We start from the raw sequence: 22,856 nt of genomic DNA, 5'->3' as shown, positions 1-22,856 counted from the left end.
TAGATCTCAATTGTTATAAATACTTCCAGTTTTAGAAGCGATAATCTGTCTCAGATCACTAGGAGCTTATCTGTTTACTCAAGTTCACTTTATGTATTTTGACCTCTATCGACTGCATTTCTAGGCGATGTCGAAGAAAATCCTGATCAGTCTCGATGCCGATACCGATGAGAAAAAGAGGAGGTAAAAGCTAAAGGACTAGTTCGTATGTATACAGACGAACGAACATGCTTAAATCAACTTAGCTCGTCAAGCTGATCATTTACATATACACTATAGACATACTTGTAGATCCTAKATTCTCGTTCTGGGTGTTACAAACGTCAACGAAAACTACCTGTTTAGAGTACAATAGTTAGTTTATACTGTTGTTTTTGGTTTGTAATCCCGAAATTTTTATTTAAAAATAMATTTTATTTAAAAATAAATTTTTGGTGTGTGGCCAAATTTATTGAGTGTAAGACGTCGATTGGTTTAATTTTTCTGATAATATTAATTCCTAATTTGGATTTTAAAACTTTTTAGTAAATCAGTTTAATTTATAATTTTCGATTTTGAAATATAAAATCATATGTTATTTATTCGCGGAGCCAAACATATTATTTCAACTTTTTTATAATATTAGAAAAGGTAAAATCTAAACGTTTTTGAGCGAAAATCCTTTATGAAAAACTATTTCTTTACTCAAAAGAACATATCACGTGAAACTGAAGGCATACGCTCGATGCATAATAAATGAGTAGCTAATTACTCATCAGATGTTTGTCACGGCCATCCGCCTACAGTATATACCGAGCTGTGACCTTTATGCCTGTGCGCTTTGCCATTTGAGAAATTCTATTAAATCTGTACAACTTTGCAAATAAATGTCATTTACTGCTGACTCTCAAGCAGGCGACAGTACGATAAGAAAGCGAGGAATAACGTCAAGTGGAGAAAACAAAATACAAAATTGTCAGATTTCAATTAAGTCTAGTTAAGAAAATGCTACAGATGATTTTTTTCCAGTTTAAATACACACGCAAACACGCATTTATAAGAACATATACATACATATATATGTATGTATATATAAAAGTACAGCAGAGCGCTTGTACATGCACATACATATATATGTATATAGTACTGCGCGAGTTGATATGATTGAATTAAACCTACACAAGCATTCCAACCACAAATGTTACGTATACGCAGTGCTGAGTGCGATGCTCTGTGAGCAAAGCRCCAACAGAGGCGAGCCAAGCMACATTGAGTTCGGTTGAGCTGAGCCGAATTGCCAAAGAGACCAGGCGAGTGCGAAGTTGAAGCTGTAACAGCACAATGCGTTGGGGGAGTAAGGTGTGTGGGTTGCTTTCCCACTAGATGAATGGCAYTGTGTGTTGAAGCGCAGCGGGGAAAGAACTGAATTGCCCGAATTTTCGATGAACTTGTGCACAAGCAGACTTTCGCCATTCATTAAACGCGAGMAAATAGAGTGCAGGTCAGGTAGTTGGCAAACGAAGAAGAGGAAGAGGTGGCAAAGGCGTCTAATACTGACAAGGCGGAGTGTGTGCGCAGAAAAGTTGTGCATATCGAGCAGAGCGAGACAGGCAGCCATGTATTTGGCTGGTATTATTACTAACTCGAMTGCTTGACGATTTGAACTTGGCATGAAATATTGTAAAAGGGTTGTTATGAAAAAAGTTCTGCGAAATTCGAGGTAGATAACCGTAAGATTTTCACTTTAGCGTATTTGTGTGCCCTTTTCTGYACCTAAAAAATACTTTGGGGTTTCACCAACTGTTTTCTGTGCCCTTTTGCGCGCACCGTCTTCTTTGTATCCACATGTTTACCTTACTCCACTTTATGCTCTACTCAGCGCCGCACGCTCAACGCATTTGTGCGGTCATGGTCGTTCAAGTGCTGTGACATCACACACTTACATTCGTACAAGGAGTATGCATAGAAACAATGTAAATACGGTTGGTATCTGCTAAAGTCACAATAATGCCATTTTGCGCCTGTTTTGTGGCACAGCTGCTCTGATGGATGAGCTGTAACCGTAGCAAATCCATAAAAACCATAAAAACGAGCATGGTGTGAGGCACACGTGGGCGTTCAAAGGGCGTACCACATGACTTCTCACATACACGTATGCACTTATACGCACACCCACACATTTATACCACGCAAGTGCCGAGGACAAATAGAAAAAAAAAGTATGCATGTATGTTGTAGCAAATCACACAATTGTGGATGTCTACAACCGCAGCATGGCTGGACTCTCGGCTAGGCTACGGATTCATTCATTTAAATTTAGGCGTAGCGCCCAAGGCACAAACGCACAACCAGTACATATACCGACATGTGCAGAAATTATTTACTTTTATGCAGCTGGTTGTTGTTGTTGCTGTGTTGCTAGCGCATTAGCTTGTGGGAAACCTCATTAAGTTATAGTTTAATGAAAGCCAGATTGATAGCGCCAATTAAAGGACTATACGACATTTAATACTAATACCCAACACTTGCATTGTACGTGTGTATAACTTAGAGGTGTAAAATGGCAGCAAAACATCAAACGAGCGCACATCAAAGCATTGCTCTGCCTACATTTATGTATGTAATGTACATTCGGTAATAATATTATAACTTCCCTAATTGCTCCAATCAGATTAGACACATACCATATTACCCTGTCTACCAGTGAACCTCAAGCAGCAGCAGACTACACTTTCAAGCTTTCCAACGCTGCTGTATTTTTCGAATATTCTGCAGGCTTACAAGCGCCCTGGAAAGCGTAGCTGATACTGCTTGGAAATGCCTGAATGTGTGGATGCTGGAAATTCGAACTCACGCATTAGAATTGAGAGCGTTTTCACAATTGCGATGTGGGAGTAGTTTTTGAAGGAGAGAGCAAATGRGGCAGAGTGAGGCAGAAAAGAAATACAGAGAGTTTACAAGGAAAAGCTTTTGTCGCAAAGACATTTTTGTAGGGATACCAATATTTACTATACTATATAAAAGATGTGGTTCTTTAATTTGATAAGGTAAAGGGGAATATTCACGTAGTTTCCATTCCCAACACTGGTACAGTATTTATATGTTCCACGAAAAAATCGCTGAAAGGGTTGATAACACTGTTAAAGTCGTTCCGGTCTTCCGTTTCTGAATCTCAAAAAACTAATCTCTGAAAGATAATGTCCTATGGTTAGAAAAAATTTWAAAAATTCACAAAATGGCTCCTTTTACTTTTGCTTACATTTTTTGCTCGTTTTTCAAATGCCAAAGTTCGATTTTTGATCAGATCTAAAATCAGTATTTCAGTTTTATGAGAACTATATACAAAATATGACGAAACATTTTGATAGTGATCGGATAATTTTTCTTTGAGTAAGCAATGCAGAAAATTAGAAAAGTATTMTAATATTGGGTAGTCGAAAAAGTCTTGTAGTATTTCCAGTCACATTTCAGCATATTTTTTTAAAATAATAAATAATAATGAACTTTAATGAACCAAATATTTTTTGCCATTTTTCCGCTAGAAGTATTATTCCATCAGTGTGAAACTTTTCTGGTCTCTCGACGAAAAACAGCTACAAGTAATTTTCACAGGCTTCTCTTGAAGCCAACTTTATTCCATTAAGAAAGTTCTGCATTGACCGWARCAAATKGTAKTCSGWYKGTGCAAGGTCAGGGCTATATGGTGGGTGCATAAAAACTTCTCAGCAAAGCTCTAACAGTTTTTGAAGAGTCATCAAAGATGTATGTGGTCTACCGTTGTCCTGATGGAAGARGAAGTCCTTTCTGTTGATTAGTTCTGGTATTTTTTTCTATTTCTTGCTTCAATSTCAACGGTTGTTGATAGTAAATATAGAATCAATCTTTCGACCAGGCCGGAGCAGCTTATAGTGGATGATTACCTTCCAATCCCACCACACACTCAGTGCTGGCTTTGCGATCATTTGTTGAGCTTCACCACATTTGGACCATGACCTTTTTCGCACATGATTGGCGAATTTATTTTTGACAATAAAATGTAGAATAAATCGTTCTACCATACTGGAGCAGCTGATAGTGGATGATTCCTTTCCAATCTCACCACACATTCAGTCCTGGCTTTGCGATCATTTGTTGAGCTTCACCACACCATGACCTTTTTCACACATTATTGTCGTATTTAATCCACTTTTCGTCTCCTGTTAGCATTCGCTACAGAAATGGTTCGATTTYATTTCGTTTCACCACCCAAACATCGAGCTTAATTTTGTAGCTAGCCTTTTTTAAATGGTTCAAATCCATTTGATGATGAATGTTAAATTCCTTAGTGATGTCATGGCTGCTTATGTGACGGTCGTGTTCAATCTTTTCCATAATTTCATTGACTTTTTCAACGATAAGTCGACCAGAACGCGGTGCATCTTTCACATCGAAATTTCGAGAACGGACGCGAGTAAAATATTGTTGTATTCCAGGAACTGATACAGCATCGTCTCCGTAAATCTTACAAATATCARTGGTGGCTTTCATGGCATTCTTCGCTATTTTATACAAAATGTCAAAATATAGAGCATTTCTTCATTATTTTCACTCATTTTAGAGCATCTGTAACGTTTTTTGAACTTCCACGAATTTGATGTATTTTTTTTGTTAAATGAAGCTTAAAGTCTCACCTTTCCAACACTTATGGTATGATACAATCTGATTGGTAGCATTGCAGATATATGACTGCGACGAAATCTATTGACAAAATACGAAAAAACTTTTTCGACAACCTAATAATTATTTTCGTTTCAGACAAATATCAAGAATAATAATATTCTCGTTAGCTTACACCCTCGCTGATGGCAACACTGCTTACTCACTTGTAGTAAAAGCTTTTGTTTGCCGCTCCGGACTAAGATGCACTCCAAAAAGTTTACGCTCGTCACGAAATTTCATTCATAAAAATGCCAAACCATAAATGAAAAGCTCACGAAGGCCAGCGAAAAGTTTAGCAAACACGAAGCTATTCGCAATGAACATTTCGTGTGTTTTTCACTACATGAATGCTGGAATTTCGTGGCATTTTTGGGCCTATGCTTACTGCTATACACATATATGTATGTGGAGATGCCAACCCCTGGACTCGACTGTGCCAGTGAAATCCACACATACAAGCACTTATGTGTTGCTGCGTGTACTAGCACAGACTCACTTGTTTACATACATGTATACATTAATATATGTTTGTATGTTTGCGAGTACCCGTGTGTGCGTGTCCTCTCCGTCCATGAACTACGACAGCAATTTTGATTATTTGACAATAATGAAGCGACGGAAAGCAATGAAAATGTTGGCAAATATTTTAATTATGCATGTTGAATGCGGCATAGACGCAGCCACCAGCAGACACAGGGGCATTGCGGAAGTAATGCAGCAAAGTTGCTCCTAAGAATAATGAGGATGCTAAGGATGTGGCGGAAATTGAGTTCGTATTGTTTTATGGCGCGCCATGACAGTTGTGGATGAAATGTGTAAATTCAAGAGAATGTTGGCATGCCAACGGGATCTCAGCGCTGAGGGCGTTGTTCACGYGTACAAAAACACATGGTTGTACTTCGAYTCAGCGGCGGAGTGGAGAGTGGCAGTGGGTGGTGGGACAACAATATGTTTTAGCAATGTTGGCGAGCAGTGCCTGAAAGGATTGTAAAGAAAGGGTAACTTGAAGAAATTTGAATTCAAAATTGTTGATTCGGTCTACAGCAACATACTTATGTATAATATATATTTGGGAAATGTAGATGTGTGCGTTAATGCGTGTATTGCTCAGTGGGTTCTCACCACTTATTGTATATTGCCGCAACATTCCTTCAGTTTGCTGTTAGTCTGCCACCTTTGTACGTGTGTGTGTGCTGCTTTGGCAATATTTAGTGCCTTTTCAGCAAACACCCCACTTTTGGCGCCCGTTTGAGCTGCTTGCGGGCACCTCGCGTGCCGACTCTCATTCTGTGGCAGTGCCCCAAAGGCCCCTTGCCCACTTAAATCTATGAAGTTAGCTGAAATTTTTTTGTTTATATGTCTCGAAATATACATTTCATATGCGTACAAATACACATACACGCGCGCAGAATACCTGTGTGTCGATAAGCATACATACAATGGCAGGCGCGCCACATGTGGCCGCATTGCGCTGCACACACGGCACRCACACCAGCTCGCTACGCCGCGCCGCTCATGTCATTGCTAGTCGTCGGCGCTTTAACTCATCGCTCGCCTTCAATGGAATTCAGTTGAATTTTTTCGCTCGTCCAGCTAACGCGTCGTTCTAACCGCAAAAAGTAAAAACCACTTTGTTTGGATTACAGTTCACATTGTGGTGCCTTTTATTCGCCGTGCGCAAGTGTGCGTGTGTGTGTCTGTGTCTGTRGCAGTAACCTTTGCATACTACATTCAGACGAGTTTTCACTTTATTGCGTTAGTTTTCGCTAATGTTCAGTGGCGTGCCCAGCATAGATTCGCCGAAAAAATATATCGTGGTGTGATTTTACAAAAGTGTATATTTTTTCTGAAAAAAACACGAAATTGTTGCCATAAAAGTGCTTACAAAGGAATTGTGATCCGTCTATTGCCTGCATCGCGGCAACGGCGTGTGTGTAATTAGCTAATAGCGTTTGTCTAGTATTTTTCTACGCGATAATAACAGCATACGCACATACCTCGCAACGYACTGCATATATATACATATTTATAAATATATATATATGTATATAAATTAGTGTATTAATTTTATTATGCGGGTGCAATCTAATGGCTTTACTGCGTCTAGTCACACGGCTACACCAAAGCTCAACATGAGCACGCATTGGCAGACGGTGACACATTTTGTGCGCAAAAAGTTTGGGTAGTAATCAACTCTCTGTGTTGAGCCTTGATGTTGTTATTGCTGTTGTCACTATTGTTAATGCTACTATTGTTGCTGTTGTTTGTTGTTTTTTCTTCTTGCAATCATTTTTTCTTTTTTTCCTTCGTCACGCTTGTGTGTGTGTGTATGTATGTGATTGTTTTAATCTATTTTGAATGCAGTCATTGGCATCAGACTATGCRTCACCCTTTATTTATTTACTTAAGAGTATTAGCGGTGTTAAAAAATTCTTTGAATTCAGTTTGTTTATCTTTGGCATATTATAAGGTATACGAAATATTTAATAAATGTTRCATTATTATCAAAAAATGACTTAATATCTTATTTTATATGTATGTACGTGATTTTGGTGTTTATTTCCAATAATATTATTCGCACAAATAATTCCAATATGTGATCTAAATTAGGTGAGTCAGAATTCATAAGCACATTTGCTTTTAYCGAAATTTTCTAAAACTTATCAGTTTGTAGAAATGTTTTAAAAACGTGCAAAAAATGCAGTTTTAAATATCAAAACTATGTTGGAAGTCTGACCAAATGTTAAGTTTTACTATCTCACCCCTTTTTAGATTCGGTCTTACTAACTTTACTCGGACCTCTGCATGAATTTTGAGCGCCAATGGTCTGAGAACTGATTACAGCTTTCAAGTTATCCGACAAGAACAAATTAACTCTACAATGCTGAGTGGACCGGCTCAATTAGAGCAATTTTGCTTATTAACTCCGGAAACTTCCGAAATCTTCAAGCAAATAACTAGTAGAAATCAGCCACGCATCGATGGTATTTTATGTACATTATTAGTTTTAGAGCAAAATGTATTATTAAGATAGACCTTCCTTATTTACGTATATTTCATTAAATCAAAAATGTTAGCTGCCTAATTAAAGAGTCTTGGAGTTCTTAAAAATTTGCATTGAAAAGCGGAACTTATCAAAACAAACTCGTAAGGCGCTTTTCGAAGAAAAATATAGCTGGCGGTCTTAATTTAGTAAATATGTGCAGTAAAGAACGACTCAAATAGTCTTCTTTAAAGCGCAATTCTTCGAATTTTGTAGGAAACTGCAAGGGTGACAAGCTTGCTAAGACAGGGACTTCCGCTCTCTAGCTGYAGAATGGTAAGGAGTTTCGCTGGCTTCTTGCGGTTCACTATTGGATGGTCTATTGACATGTTCGCCCTCAGCAAAGTTCGTTTTTCATTAGTTAAGGGGTTGTAGGTGGTCACTGTCCAATAAGGTATCATGCGATAAGATTAAAAACTGGCGAGAAGATTTGTTTTAGTTCCGAACACCTGCTGCTTGGCTAGGTTATCAAAATGCTGAAGAGAAAATATAATTTTTTTTGTCTACTTTGGGATATCAATAATTTTTTTTTTGCTTAGCCATTATGGGCACGCTTGCAGACCTGTTGGAACCACATATTGTCCAAGTTCATAGCATCCAATTCGGGCCAAAAATATTCGGTTATCATTGAGCGGTAGCGATTCCCTTTCACGGTAGCGTGCCGGTCTTGATCATCAGGGAAGAAGTGCGGCCCAATGACTTTGCYGAAACACAAACCCCACCAATTTAATTTTGTCGGGATGCAGTGGTGACTTAAGGAGTACGTATGGATTGCTGCCTGATCAATAATGCATATTTTGCTTTTTGACGTAGCTATTCAGCCAGAAATGAGCCTCATCGCTGAAGATGATTTTTCGATGAAAATCCGGATCATTTTCAAGTTGTTTGCTCAGCCAAATTCACGAACATTCAACGTTCTGGTGTTCAAACGGCTTCAGTTCTTACGTTCATTTCATTTTGTAAAGATGTGGGCCAAGATCTTTTCGCAAGATTGGTCATACGCCGACACAGAGACAACGCTTGAGAACGACCTGTGAGAGACTGATTTGGGCCTTCCTCAATTCATACGCTAGCGGCAGCAATCTTCTCGACACTATGAGCACTTTTTGTCTCACTGGCTCGGGAATATTTCCTACTGTGCCTGTGGATTCAAATTTTTCCACTGGATACTCAATTGTTGATTGGACAGGACGATTATGACGAATGTAAATTGGACGTAGCGCTCTTAAAGTTGACTCCACTACCACTGACTCCGAACTTAATAATAAAAACTAAAATTTTATAAATTTAATAAATTTGTATAATTTCGATTCGTTGTTGGATCGTATATCTTTCCATGGTGAAATGGCAAAAAGCTCATTTCATAAACTAGAAGAAATCCTGGAGTATACAAAGTGGCTTACAAATACATGTGGACTGCGTAATTAACAAAAATTATTCTAGTAAAATTTCTATAGTTGCAATTTTCGCTGAATCTATCAACATTTTATTGTCAATTTGCTTGCGTATAAACAGTTATTCGGTCAGTTTGTGTTATGAATGCAAGTTCACCAGACGATAAGTGAAAATTGTGCTTAAAGTTCGGTGGAAATGTCGTATAAATCAATCAACTGTTATATGTAATTGGCTGTCATTTTATATTTACATTTGAAGCTTCCATTTATGGCAAAGCAATTAGTTTTCATGTCCAAAATCAATAACGGAAAACTATGCTATTTTTCAATTTGTTCATTTCAGCACTCTTTGTATACCTTTTACCTATATATAGTGCATATACAGACGTACGTAACTAGTGCACGCTGTCCCACCGTCCACAGAACAGGTCCCTCTTGTCGTTACAATATATGTAAATAAATAAACCTGCCAAAACACATGTCACCATTCGACATGCTTTCAAAAGTAAACACACACACGCATATAAACGCGCACATACATAAAATATGCTTTGGATATCAGTGTCATGTCCACAGCCATTCGCTCACATTTCGCCTGCTACACTTGAGAAGGCTTTGCTGGCAGTCGTTGAAAAATTAACTTTAGTTTTYCTTTTACGCTTTGCTTSCTTTATTTGCCCTTCTACGCRTGGGAATTRAAAACGCAATGCATAAGTAGTGTGCTATGAATARGTGTGACTTTAATTGGAAACCAGTGACGGCTTTGCGGATTTTCTCTGCCACAATAAGTGCCGAAGTGAGGGGGGAAATATTGCTTCTGTCGACAGTTTACTACCTGAGTCACTTGTTTTAGATAATRAGAAAGAGTAGTGAGTATCGTTGTTTCTTGGCTCGTATTAGTTAAAAGGGTTCTTAATAATTCATTTCTAAGCTTTGGACATCCATAACTAGTTTCATGAGAGGATGATGCAAGGAAACAATGATGAACATAGAACAAAAATTATACAGAGATATTGATAGACGGTAAATTGATTCAGGTCATCATGCTGATTATTTACATACATACATTATGAGGTCTCTGAAGTTTCAATCTGTGTCTTATACATTTCGTCGCAAAATTAATATACTTTGTTCAGGGTATAATTACCTCCAGATCACTGAATGAACCCTAAAACTGTGTGATATGGGTGCTTGCTAGAATTTTTACTTTTTGGAGGTCTTCACTAGCCCTTTGCTGATGTTCGTACTAAAGTACCTAACTGATTTCATTCTACTTATTTATTGCATGTTGTAYATGCAACATTTGCAACAGGTTCCTAAAGGTGCATATACCATTGCAGTGCATACACACTTACCCATCAGTATACTACTTAAGTACAGACAAGTATTTACATATGCCGGCTCAAATGTGTGCGCATAGTTGCACCCACGGCACATGTATTTGTGTACATRCTTGTATGTGTGCCTAGATCCCTCTCAAGCACCATGTCAATATTGTCCTTAAATGTGCCAAAACAACAACAATAACAATAGAAACAAACAAACAACAACAATGCGAACAAAACCAAAGCCTTTGTGCCGCATACAAACGGCACTGGGCCACTGAGCCACTTATGTGCACACCTACGTACACAAGCTTACCTATATGAGTAATAAGTAWTAAAACAAATGCAACTGTTGGTGGCAGTCAAGCACTCGTAATGTATTCTAGGAGCTCAGTAAGCGAAACCTCGGCAATGTCAAGCTAATGGTTGCTGTTAACTTACCTCAGACYTGCCGGGCTTGGCGCGCACTTTCATCGCCGAGGCCGAGGTGTCGCATAAGKTGAAAGTTTTGTAGCGAGATTTCATTTCTTGTGCACAACACAACACTTTGGTGTGAGCCAATTTGTATGCGGCCTGCCATTTRGCGGCACTGCCACGGGTGCCCGAGTGCGCACTGCTGCCGACAACTTTGGCTAATTATGCAGTTAAAGCAACAAAATGCTTCAACATACAGTTGCAGTGCTTTTTCAATGGTACAACTGGTACAACCGGGCGTATGAGTAACTATAATTAATAATATACTTTCATGTCGATGGTTAAGCGCGTGCATGTGCTTGTGTGAGTATGCGTGTTCCTGTGGCAGTGTGTTGACTAAGCTTTGAAAAATTGTTTCCTCAGCTCGGCCAGTGATGGTGTGCTTTTAATGATCGCCAACAACAACAACAATAATAAGATATTGCTTAATAATAGTTTCGTGTGCATACGCTTGACTGCAGGAGGTGGTGCTAATGTGGCAAATGATTGATTGACTTGAACAAAGGAAATGCAATGAAACGAAACGAAACGAACGAAATCTCTCTGAAATTTGTTGCCTAAAATCGAACTGTATGACCATTCGGCAACGTGATAGTAGTGTTTGTGGTACCTGTGGCAGACGTTATGAGTGAACGTTGGCGAAATTTGTTTAAGAAATTGAAACAAAGGTAAGTTTGTAGGTGACAGCGCTAACAAATGATAATTAAAGTGAAACTGCAAACAATTACTTAMACAAAATGTTTATAGATACGACAACAAATATTGTTTAATTTCGTCGATTTGGAAACGCATAAACGAGAGTATTGTTTCAGCAACTTACACATCGTTGTGCTGAAATCATTGTTTTGGTTTATCGATTTTGACTCGCATTACAAACTATCGATTGAATGTTAGATAACTGCTTATCTGTAAAAACAAAAATAATAACTGAAAGAAGTAAACAACTCTGTTGATAAAAGTTTGAAAATAAATCGGTAAAATAAAGCAAATAGCAAAGCAAACCAGATGGGAAAACGTGTTGTCGAAATGATAAGCGAGCAAAAATAAATTTCCATGCAATATATGTGTACAAATATAAGTGAAAAAGCGATAGCGAGGATAAATGAAATGCTGAAGCTCTGCTAAAAATAAATAATATGGTATTGAAGCGATTTTTGAAAGTATATAAAACAAGAAAAAAGTTTAACTKCGGCTGCAACGAARYTGYAAWACACTACAMAGTTCACYTCTTAAGGCATAAAAGTGTACAAATATATATTTTTCTCGGTTTYGATAGCTCTGCGTGTATGGCAGCTATGAGTCCGATTACAATAATTTTTTGGCGTATTGTAGCTTTGTCTCAGAAATAGTCTGTGCCAAATTTCAGTTCGATATCTTAACAATTATGGAACTATTTCACGTATAGACAGGTAGTCGAACGGGTTGACTAAGAGAGTTTGCTGACATTCTAAATTTTTAGAAAAGCTTAATATTTAAAATATTGAAATATATATTTTAACTTCTTGAAAGTTTGATACTTTGACATGATAAATTCATTTGTGCCACAGATTGCAAACGGCTGCATGGAATTTAATATTTTTCAATCAGAAAATGATTAGACCACATAATGCAGATTTGAATAGAAATATGTGCTAAATGAGGTAAAATATAATTATAAATACCTCTATTGATAATTCTGATTAAAATATATATTCAGATTCAGAGCGATTCACTATAAATAAGTACTTTTTCGAAAATAGTAGCATTCCTTTAAGCTGTAGAAGAAATAACAGTTCATTGATTTTTTTTTTTCAGAACTATAGAGGTAACGGAAACAGTTAGAATTTTAATAGTCTTGAAAATAAATTCTTTGCAAACTACAACATAAATAATAAAGCAAGTTCTATTTTGTAAAAATTATTTCCGAACACTGAAAGCCATTAACTTAAATTTTAAAAAATTCACAAAAAAATAAAAAATAAACACAAATTATTCTAAGTTCATATATTCATCACCTTGAAACCCTTGCACATTTTTCCTAAAAAAATATCAAAATTTCCACACTTCAGAACTGTAATGCAAAATTTACGCTTCTGCCACATTTCATGTGGTCGCACGCCAAACAAAGAAAATAAATAAAAAGTTAGAGGGAAATGTACTTTAATAAGCAACCTCTAAATACACACACACATATTTATATATACAAGTGTATATATGTAAACTAAAATTTATGTATATAAATTAAAAATGGTTTTTATGCTAGCGCTGTTGATGGGCACTCGCGCATACCATGTACGTATGTACTAAGGCAATTATGTCAAAAGTTCCCTTTCTCATTTCCACCTACTCCCACCACCGCGAATGCTAGCGGAGCACGTACATATACGACGATCATAGTGCTCTGACCGGGCTCTCCTTCGCCTTCACCTTCTCCATCTCTAATTGAATTCACGATGAATTTACACAACAGTCAGTCACCGCAGACAGTATCTGTGATTTAGTTTTATGCTAAATAGCTAAACAGCTGGTCGCACACGCTTCTCAACTCTACGCGGCATGAGTGCTTTTATGCAGAAAACTTTGTTCACTCTGTATGTATTCAATGGAAATACCCATGTAGTGTATATATGCATATCTACTACATATTATTCAGCAGGATATACGCACACATACACACATACTCGTGTATGTAAATCCAAACAGATTATTTTACGAATAAATATAATTTGTATTGCAAAACAATATTCGTGGCGTATATATGTACCTATGTATCTAGATGGGAGTATATATTGTAGGTGAATGTTTATATTAACCTTATTTTGAATTCCGCGTATTTTTTGTTTGATTCTTCCAGTTTGGCAATAAAAAATGCGGAAGACAATGCACCAACAAGACGTGATCCAGCGAGCGTGGATTTGCTTTTGGACGGTGAACAGTAAGTATAAACAATTTATAATTTCCATATATTATGCTTTCTGTGTGATAAAATGTTTTCATCTTTTTCGTTTGTTATAGACCCAGTCTCGAGGAAATACGAAGTTGGGGTAAAAATTTCGATTTACTAATGAAAAATGCGAGTAAGTGAAAGATAAAGAATTTTTTTTTATTGATATTTAAAATTTTTGTATAAAACTAGATTATAATATCGGCATCATAGTCTCTTTTAATTAGTTGGTAGTTTTCAAAACAAAAAAAAAACAATCCGACTTAAAGTCACTTTTTGCTTTGGAATTTTGTGAGAATAATAGTAATATAGGGTAGTCGAAAAAGTCTTTTCGTATTTCTATAATGAACATTAATTAATCAAATATGCATTAATTTGGTCCACAATTTTTTGCCGATTTTCTGCGAGAGACATTATTTTGTCAGTGTAAAACTTTTCTGGTTTCTCGGCGAAAAACAACAAGTACTTTTCATTGGCTTCTCTTGAAGCCAACTGTATTCCTTTAAGAGAGTTCTTCATTGACCGAAACAAATGGTGGTCCGATGGTGCACGGTTAGAGCTATTTAGCGGATGCATCAAAACTTCCCAGCCAAGCTCTCCCAGTTTTCGCAGAGTCATCAAAGATGTGTGTAATCTAACGTTGTCCTGATGGAATACGAAGCCCTTTTTGTTGATTAGTTCTGGCTGTTTTTTTCTATTTCTTGCTTCAATATCAACGGTTGTTGGTAGTAAAATATAGAATCAATCGTTCGACCAGGCTAGGTCAGCTCATAGTGGATGATTCCTTTCCAATTCCACCAAACACTCAGGCGTCCCAACACTTGTTTTATTTGATCCACTGTTCGTCTCCTGTTATCAATGGCTGCAAAAATGGTTCGACTTCATTTCGTTTCAACAAAGAATCGCAAATGTTAATTCGGTCCATTAAATTTTTCACAGACAATCTTTTCCRTAATTTCATCGACTTTTTCAACGATAGGTCGACCAGAGCGAGGTGCATCTTTCGCATCGAAATTTCGGGAATGGAAGCGAGCGAACCACTCAATGCTATTTATAGCGCGGATATCCTCCTCTAAATGAGTTCAAGGCTTGTATCGCCGTTCTGCTATCTGAGTGAATGTTCACTTCTCTGATGGTGGCTGCACTCCGTTGTAWCAACCTCTCCTTGGAAGACACTGTCTGAATTTGGAGTTGATAGAGAGCATCTGACAGTAAACCCTCCACCAACCTTCCCCCCAGACTTTCACCCATCCGTAAGGAAGCTCACTGTCCCTCTACTTCAGTTTCTTTGCTTTCCACCATCTAAAGACTCCATAGAACATAATGGGCTTGACATGGTGTCATAGAGCCAGTAGGCTACTTTCGGTGTGAGACCTCACCTGCCAATGGCTGCTCTACAGCTTTATAAGACAATCGACGCCGTTTTTGCTCACTTTTTGATATTCGGCTTCCATGAAAGTTTCTTATCCAGGTAGATATTTCACTGGATCTGTCGTTTGCAGTCGAATGTCTCCCATTTGATATATGTCTCCCGGCATATAATACCTTCTACTGAATAAAATCTTCTCGGTTTTGCTTGGGTTGATGGGGAGACCACATTTGACCTCCCAATTTGTCACAACGTTGAGATACTCTTGCATGAACTCGTACACGGTACTCAGAAACTTTCCTTTGACCATACATTCCTTTGATCCTACATCGTCTGCATARGCAATCACCCGGCAGCCACGATATAGAAGCTTTGAATAATCCAATATATATGGTATATGTTTGCAAATTTTTTTTATTAAAATATGTACTTTGTAGAAGGCTTTTGGTCTTTTGAACAGGATAAAAATAAAATAAGCTAAAAAACATAAGTATTTAAATTTGAACATAAATTTTGATGTTAGAGATCTTTGCATTATCAACAATTTCGTCAGATAACTTTTATATGGGACTACCCTGACCTAATGGGAACTAGGGATACACATATTGAAAACTAATTTTTCAGTCATAGGAATTTATTTTTTTTTTGTTCATAATTATTTTTAAAATGATTGATTTCAATAACTTTGGACTTATTAATATATCTTTAAATACCATCAATGTAATAGCAAAATTTATGATAGCCGTCTTCGATACGACATTTCTCAGCTCCCTATCTTAGATTGCTGGTCTCTTTCAAATATTTGTGAGAGGACAACATAACGATTATAACAAGAGACATATATGCGATAGAATAGTCTATGTAAGGCCTTCATAAAGTGATATAACTGTATTCTTAAATTTTACTTGCTGTTAATGATCAAATTGCCTGAATTTCAAAACATGTTAGCATTGCCTTATTTTCCATCACAAATGTTTAAACAAGTTTTAGATTTTGAATATGTTTGAACTACGGACTAGTCTCTTGATAAAATTTAGAAAGATTGATTTTGCTGTATACTGATTTTATAATCCTTGTAGTTGTGAAACCATACGTGAAATTCAAACTTTGCTGTAGGTTACTCCAAAAGACCACGACAAGGGCGTATGAGTAACATTCAATTCCACTGAATGATTGCATTTGGTTACCAGAGCCAAGAGTTATTCGTAAATATCTGTGGATATTACAAGCTTAACCTACCATGACCTTGAATATCAATGAAGCCACTCATAAATACTTCGAACAATCTATAGCTGTCATATTTTATTAACTTTTCTTTGTTAGTAAAGAAATATTATGCATAAATATGCTCACAAAGAACTCGCCTTTGATTGGAAATGCAAATGCCAACAAAAGTAATAATATGCGAATATTAATAAGCATAAGAGGGGTACACTAACAACAGAACTGAGGACCCAAACGGGCGATGAATCAACACTTCAACACTTATAGAAATCAGCGAGTACCCGCCTAAGCCTTCAACGGAAACGATTCCTCATGCTTAGTTTAGTAAAAAAAATGTTCCTCAAGTTAACGACAAGTTTGAGGAATTAAATCAATAGTCGTAAGCAATTACGCTGCGCGCTGCCATTACTCGCTTGCCGCCATGTAAAATGGATTGYTGAACTTGTATGCTTTTTTGTTTGTTTGGCTGATGAATGTCAATCCCTACGTCTCTGTCTGTCAATTGCACGAGCCACCCGAGTGAACTGAGTTTGGTGACATTTGAAGAAAATTCGCCGGCTGTTTGTTCTTCTTCTTATTTATTGTTCTTACTTTTGTTGTAATGTTGCTTTTCGGTTGCAAGAGTCCCGAATAAACAAAATGCCAGCGAGCAGTTGTTGAAAGTGGCAGCTTAGGAGGTATGCCATACGGTTGAACGTTCAAAAACTGTGAATCCATGAAGCGAGTTGTGTGTGTGTGTGTGTACGAATTTATGCGTTTATACTACACATACCTGGCTATTATTCATTTCGTTTTMTTTTATGGCACGCGCGCTCGAATAAATGTTCCGCAAATAAACTGGGCAAAAATATTTCAGGCACGCGATGCCCTTACGCTTAACAGCTGCATTAGCATTGCTGATTCACCTGTCGCATGGCTCATTGCTGCTGCTGCTGTTGTTGGTGTTGTTGTTTTTATTTCGTTCCACGGCGTGCCAGTCAACAGTGATTTGCGTGTTGCGCCGCTGCGGAAACGTAACCGCAATTAATTTCCCTTCCCCTAAAAATTTTGATTAAATAATTTCCTACACTTAGCGAGAGTTTCCTCCCTGTCTCTTTGCTATCTAGAAAAAAATGATTCATATTCGCTTTGTATGTGCTTATATTRTGGCGCTAAATTATTCTGCCTTCAAGTATGTTGGGCCAAGTGGTTTTAATTGATTATCTTGGCGCAGACAACTTAACTGCTATGTAGCAGTTGTGTGGGTCAAATCCACCGTATGTCACACCACTCATTGCATTTTCTAGAAACTGGTCTTTATTGGCACTTATACTGTATTTACGAAGTGGTGGTATAATTTACTTGAGGTTCAGTGTGGGTTCCGATACAGAAGACGGTTTTGTACCATTTTCGTCGACCACTTTTTGCCATTTTCTGCTAGAGATATTATTCCGTCAGTATAAAACTTTTCGCTTTTTCTTGAGGCCAACTTTAATCCATTAAGAAAGTTCTGCCTTGACCAAACACCAGACCCGACGAAACGCTTTGATCAGATCACAAATTTGTTAATAAGGCTTATTTCTGTTTCGGAAATGTTTCCGTGTTCACCAAATGTTTGACTGTCGAGAAGTTCAACCTTAGTTTTGCAAAACTGGACAATGGAGGAGAAAGTACCTGGATGTTTCTACTTCATCTTCTTCCACACAACTTTGAGAATTTGTATTCAACTGGATTTTTGGCATTATTGTTTTTTGGCCAATATACAGTAATGTATCCTACGTTTGCGGCAAGTTGGACTCTGTTAAGGGCAAATTGTTGAAAGATCTCGTTCGTACTCCAAGTCAGAAGGCTGGGTCCGTGTGCTCAGCAAACGTGCCAGCTTCTGATCGACAGCGAAATCCAGTGCTAGAATGCAAGAGCAGAACGGRGATGCAACTCATTCGTTTTCCTTTAGGGTTTCAATAGCACAGATAAGCTAAAGGGGTTCATAAATAATGTAGAGGTCCCCTTCGACTTTAAATTAACTGATATCCATGTAAGCGGTGTCTATTCCAATAAAGAAGAAGAAAATATCTGTCAGTATAACTTCTTGACCCAAAGTTTTCAGTTCGAAACTGTAATTGCGTTATGCACTTTCTGCTCATTTTAACAAGAGCATAGAAATAACTAGGTTTTATCGACTATAAATTATAGTTTAATATATTCGAACTTCAGGAAGGACTTGAAAATAGCTTAAATGTCTTTGCATTTATTATCTCATTTATGTTAGCATTGTATAAATATTKTTTTGACAATTTCTTCTTCCAGCTGGACGCAAAGTGTTTCGTGACTTCCTACGCAGCGAATTCAGCGAGGAGAACATACTGTTTTGGCTCGCCTGCGAAGAGCTGAAAAAGGAGAGCAGTCCCGAAGCGATCGAGGAGAAGGCGCGCCTCATTTACGAGGATTACATTTCGATATTGTCGCCACGTGAAGTATCGCTGGACTCGCGCGTACGAGAGATCGTTAATCGCAATATGGTGGAGCCGACACCGCACACCTTCGACGAAGCCCAAATMCAAATTTACACGCTCATGCACCGAGACTCATATCCAAGGTGAGTGTTTCGTAAATTACTTTGAGCGCGCAGATTCAATAAAAATTCTCTACTTCAACGCAGATTTCTCAACTCGCAGAAATTCAAAGCGCTGGCACAATTGCAAGACGGCAGCTTATCGGCAGCGGCTTCCACAACAGACAGCCCCACTTAAGAGCGCGCAACGGAACACTCTAGCAGAGTGTCAATGTTTGCTCAGCAGACAGAAGCAATTGGTKAAATTCGTTGGGCGGGAAAAGTGTTGAAAGAAGGCGGACGCTAATAAAAGTAAGAAAGTAAGAAACTAAGAAGCACATCCAAAAAAACAGTGATTAGGAGAATAAGTTGCATGCAACGCGGCTGAAACTCAAGTAGGGGAGTATGAAGCTGGAGGGAAATAACAAACAAATAAACAAACAATAAAGCGTGTTCGCACAGGGCTTGAGAAATGCAACAACTAAGTATATAAGTAGCAACTAAGCTCTAGCCCTAGACACCAGTAAGGACTAAGCGTTTAAGCAGTAAGCATTAAGCACTAATGTCTAAGGGTACGACTTAAGGATCTACTACACCTAGATATAAGATTGAAGGTTTGCTACAATATTTAGTTTCCTACTAGTGTCTAAGCGTCAAGCGGAATACTTAATACTTACTTACGTACTTATGTACGTACCACTGACTTATTTACTTATGTACTTACATACCTACAGAGTTATTTTTATATGTATGCAGCGAATTCGCGCATGATCGGCAGTTAAGTGTATGTATGTATGGCTGCGTGCCAAAATGCAAAGCAGAATACCGTTACTTCAGTACTGTTGCTTGCGATCTGCACACGTATGCGAAAAATCTCGAAAAATAAAAGATACTAATACATACACATATGAGTGTGCTTTAACAATTTTATACCACATTTTCTCGGTTTTTAAAAAAATAGCATGTTCAAAACAGAAAAAAAAAACACAAAATTAAAAAAAATATTAAAAAATGAAGCAATATGTAATTCCTTAAAAATATAAAAATTTTAAATGACAAACCATTTATTATAAAAATAATGTAAAAGTAAATGGCATAGGCACAAATATTAACGGAAATCAAGGGCACAAAGCGATTTGCGGGACTTCGAGCAGAAGCGWGTGGGTGGGGAAAATAAAAAAGAAACACAACAAAAAAAAAAATATTCTATCGAATTGTATGCGCACAAATTACATATGTAATGCCAATTGGCTAGAACTCATGCCTGGAAACCGTTAGCAAACAAAAGCAACCATTAGAAAACGAAAAAAAAAAACAAACCAAAGTTATATAAATGTGCAGTAATTAAGGAAAGCGCAACAAAATATAAAAGTGCAAGTCACGAGATTATATGTATAGTGTGTATGTAATTGAAATCTAGTCAGCGCGACTGTGGCGCAGCTAATTTGTAAAGAATTGGTTGCCATGAGCCAGCCAAGAAATTGTTGTAGCATGCGTCTAGGCGCCTGGGAGGCATTAAAGGTGCAACAATGATGTTTGTTACGTGTGTATCTACGYTCAAGGTGCGGGTGGCACATTTTTTTTAATTTCTTAACTGAAAAGGTTTTTATTAAACTAAAGTGGTTAGTTTTCGTTTATTTTTTAAATATATATTTAATATATATATAAAAAATATATATTTTTGAAAAGTAAATTTTTTAAAACATGACAACATTTTTTTTTATTCAACTAAAGTGCTTATTACACATTTTTWTGTGGTAAATATATATTTCTGCGCAAAAGTGAAAATACTTAAAAAAAAAAATTTGATAAACGGCAGACATGTATTTTGGTTATTTATATTCGTAGTTAATTTTTTTATTTTTCTTTTATTTATAATCCCTTTAAGCTAGCAAATCGAGGTTACATAAGTATGAAACAAGCGGATTATTAGTGCATTTATTCAAAACATGTTTAAAAGGATAATATAGGATTGCCGAAAAAGTCTTTTCATATTTCTAATCAAATTTCAATTTATTTTTTTATTTTTATATTTATAAAGGACTTTAATGAACCAATTGTGTACCATTTTGGTCCACCACTTTTTGCCTTTTTCCACCAGAAACATTATTCCATCAGTGAAAACTATTCTGGTTTCTTGACAAAAAACTGTGGCAAGTAATTTTCACAGGCTTCTCTTTTAACCAACTTTACTTCATTAAGGGAGTTCCGCATTATCCGAAACAAAGTGTAGTCCGATGGTGTAAGGTSAGAGCTATATGGTGGAGGCATTAAAACTTCCCAGCCAYGCTCTTCCAGTTTTTGCCGTGACATCAAAGATGTGTGTGGTCTRGAGTCGTCCTGATGGAATACGAAGCCCTTTCTGTTGATCAGTTCTGGCCGCTTTTCGATTCCTTGTTTTAAACGGATTAGTTTCTGACAGTAAAATATAAAATAAATCGTACGACCAGGCCGGAGCAGCTCATAGTGGATGATTACTTTCCAATCCCACCACACATTCAGTCCTGGCTTTGCGATCATTTGTTGAGYTTCACCGCACTTGCGCCATGACCTTTTTCGAACATTATTCTCGTATTTGATCCACTTTTCGTCTCCTGTTACCATTGGTTCCAGTAAAGAATCGCAGCTGTTAATTCGGTCCATTAAAATTTTTCATAGACATTGAGGTTCTTTTCGTAGCYATCCTTTTGAAATTTTCAACTATAGGTCGACCAGAGCGAGGTGCATCTTTCACTTCAAAAGAACTGTGTGAGCGAACCATTATTATGCTACACGGACTGATACAGCATCGTATTGACAAAATATGAAGAGACTTTTTCGACTACCCAATACTGTACTTGGCTGGACTATTGAAAGGACTTTTAATTTTTAGATAGCTTTTATAATTAAAATTGGTTCTAAACTGTTATAAAATTATTATTAATATATTTTCAATTAACGCAGATAAATTTTATTTAAGTTTTATAAATTTTTTAAATTAAATCAGTTTCTGGTACAAAATAAAAATATTTAAAGTTCAGTGATAAAGTACATGTATTCATATAAATAGAAGGCTCAAATTATGACCACTCTTGGCTTACTTAAATATATATAGAGTATTAAAGTGGGCTGTTAAACGCATTCTAAATTTAAAAAAAAATATACATATATTCTTTTCATTTCTTTTAAGTATTTATTTAATTTAAAATATTTTGTGTTTTATTTAACAAGTGCCATTCCACCTTGTGCGTATTACAAAAAAAAACAAAAAAAATTAATTGAAACGAAAGCGAAATCTTATAATTCCAGTAATTATTTACGACTAAAGAATTTATGTTACTTAGTTTATAAATTAAAGAAATTAAAGTTACAAAGAATTCCGAGCTAGTTATAAATTTATCTGTTATATACATGCATATTTGTGTGCATATGTTTTTTACAATACCTGCAAGGTAACTTGTTTGTTAGCGCTACATTTTTGTTGTTGTTATCTTTGAAAAATAAAGTAAGCGGTTTTTAATAATTTTTATTTTAATTAAAAAAGTGAGAGTTATAGTTTCACGACAATTTGCATTCGCGCGTTTGGTGCGAAGTAACAACAGCAATCACAGCAACAAAAACAGCAAGCGCAACATTAGCCACAACAACAAAAACAAATGAATTTTTACATCGAAAGCATTTTGTAAATACTTATTATGATGATGGTTTTTAATTTCCAAAATTATATTGTGCTACTAAATAATGAACAATGCATAATGAATGATGATTATGATGTAGTCAATATGATATAATTACAAACTAGTTACTGTACCTACTATATGTATATGTACGCATTATACGATTGTATTATTGTAATTATATATGATTTGTTTTTTATAAAAATATAAATGAGAATAGTAAATATAAGTACATGAATAC

General features: G+C 36.7%; 1 protein-coding gene across 3 annotated transcripts in view; it reads left to right on the top strand.

Annotated features, from left to right (window-relative positions):
• Positions 1 to 19,906, top strand: part of LOC108965208 (regulator of G-protein signaling 17) — a 48,778-nt gene extending 28,872 nt beyond the window's left edge. For all 3 annotated transcript variants that reach the window (XM_018927443.1, XM_018927441.1, XM_018927442.1), the window contains exons 6-9: positions 13,747 to 13,827; positions 13,908 to 13,969; positions 18,716 to 19,004; positions 19,068 to 19,906. In XM_018927443.1, the coding sequence (XP_018782988.1) occupies positions 13,747 to 13,827; positions 13,908 to 13,969; positions 18,716 to 19,004; positions 19,068 to 19,158 (523 nt within the window). In that variant the 3' untranslated portion in view covers positions 19,159 to 19,906. The remainder of the gene's footprint in view (positions 1 to 13,746; positions 13,828 to 13,907; positions 13,970 to 18,715; positions 19,005 to 19,067) is intronic.
• Positions 19,907 to 22,856: the final 2,950 nt, after the last annotated feature.

Source organism: Bactrocera latifrons, unplaced genomic scaffold (genome assembly GCF_001853355.1).
Source record: "Bactrocera latifrons isolate USDA-ARS-PBARC rearing strain unplaced genomic scaffold, ASM185335v1 scaffold_137, whole genome shotgun sequence".
In the NCBI taxonomy this organism is placed as follows: Eukaryota; Metazoa; Arthropoda; class Insecta; order Diptera; family Tephritidae; genus Bactrocera; species Bactrocera latifrons.
This window is presented reverse-complemented; position numbering and strand designations above follow the sequence as displayed.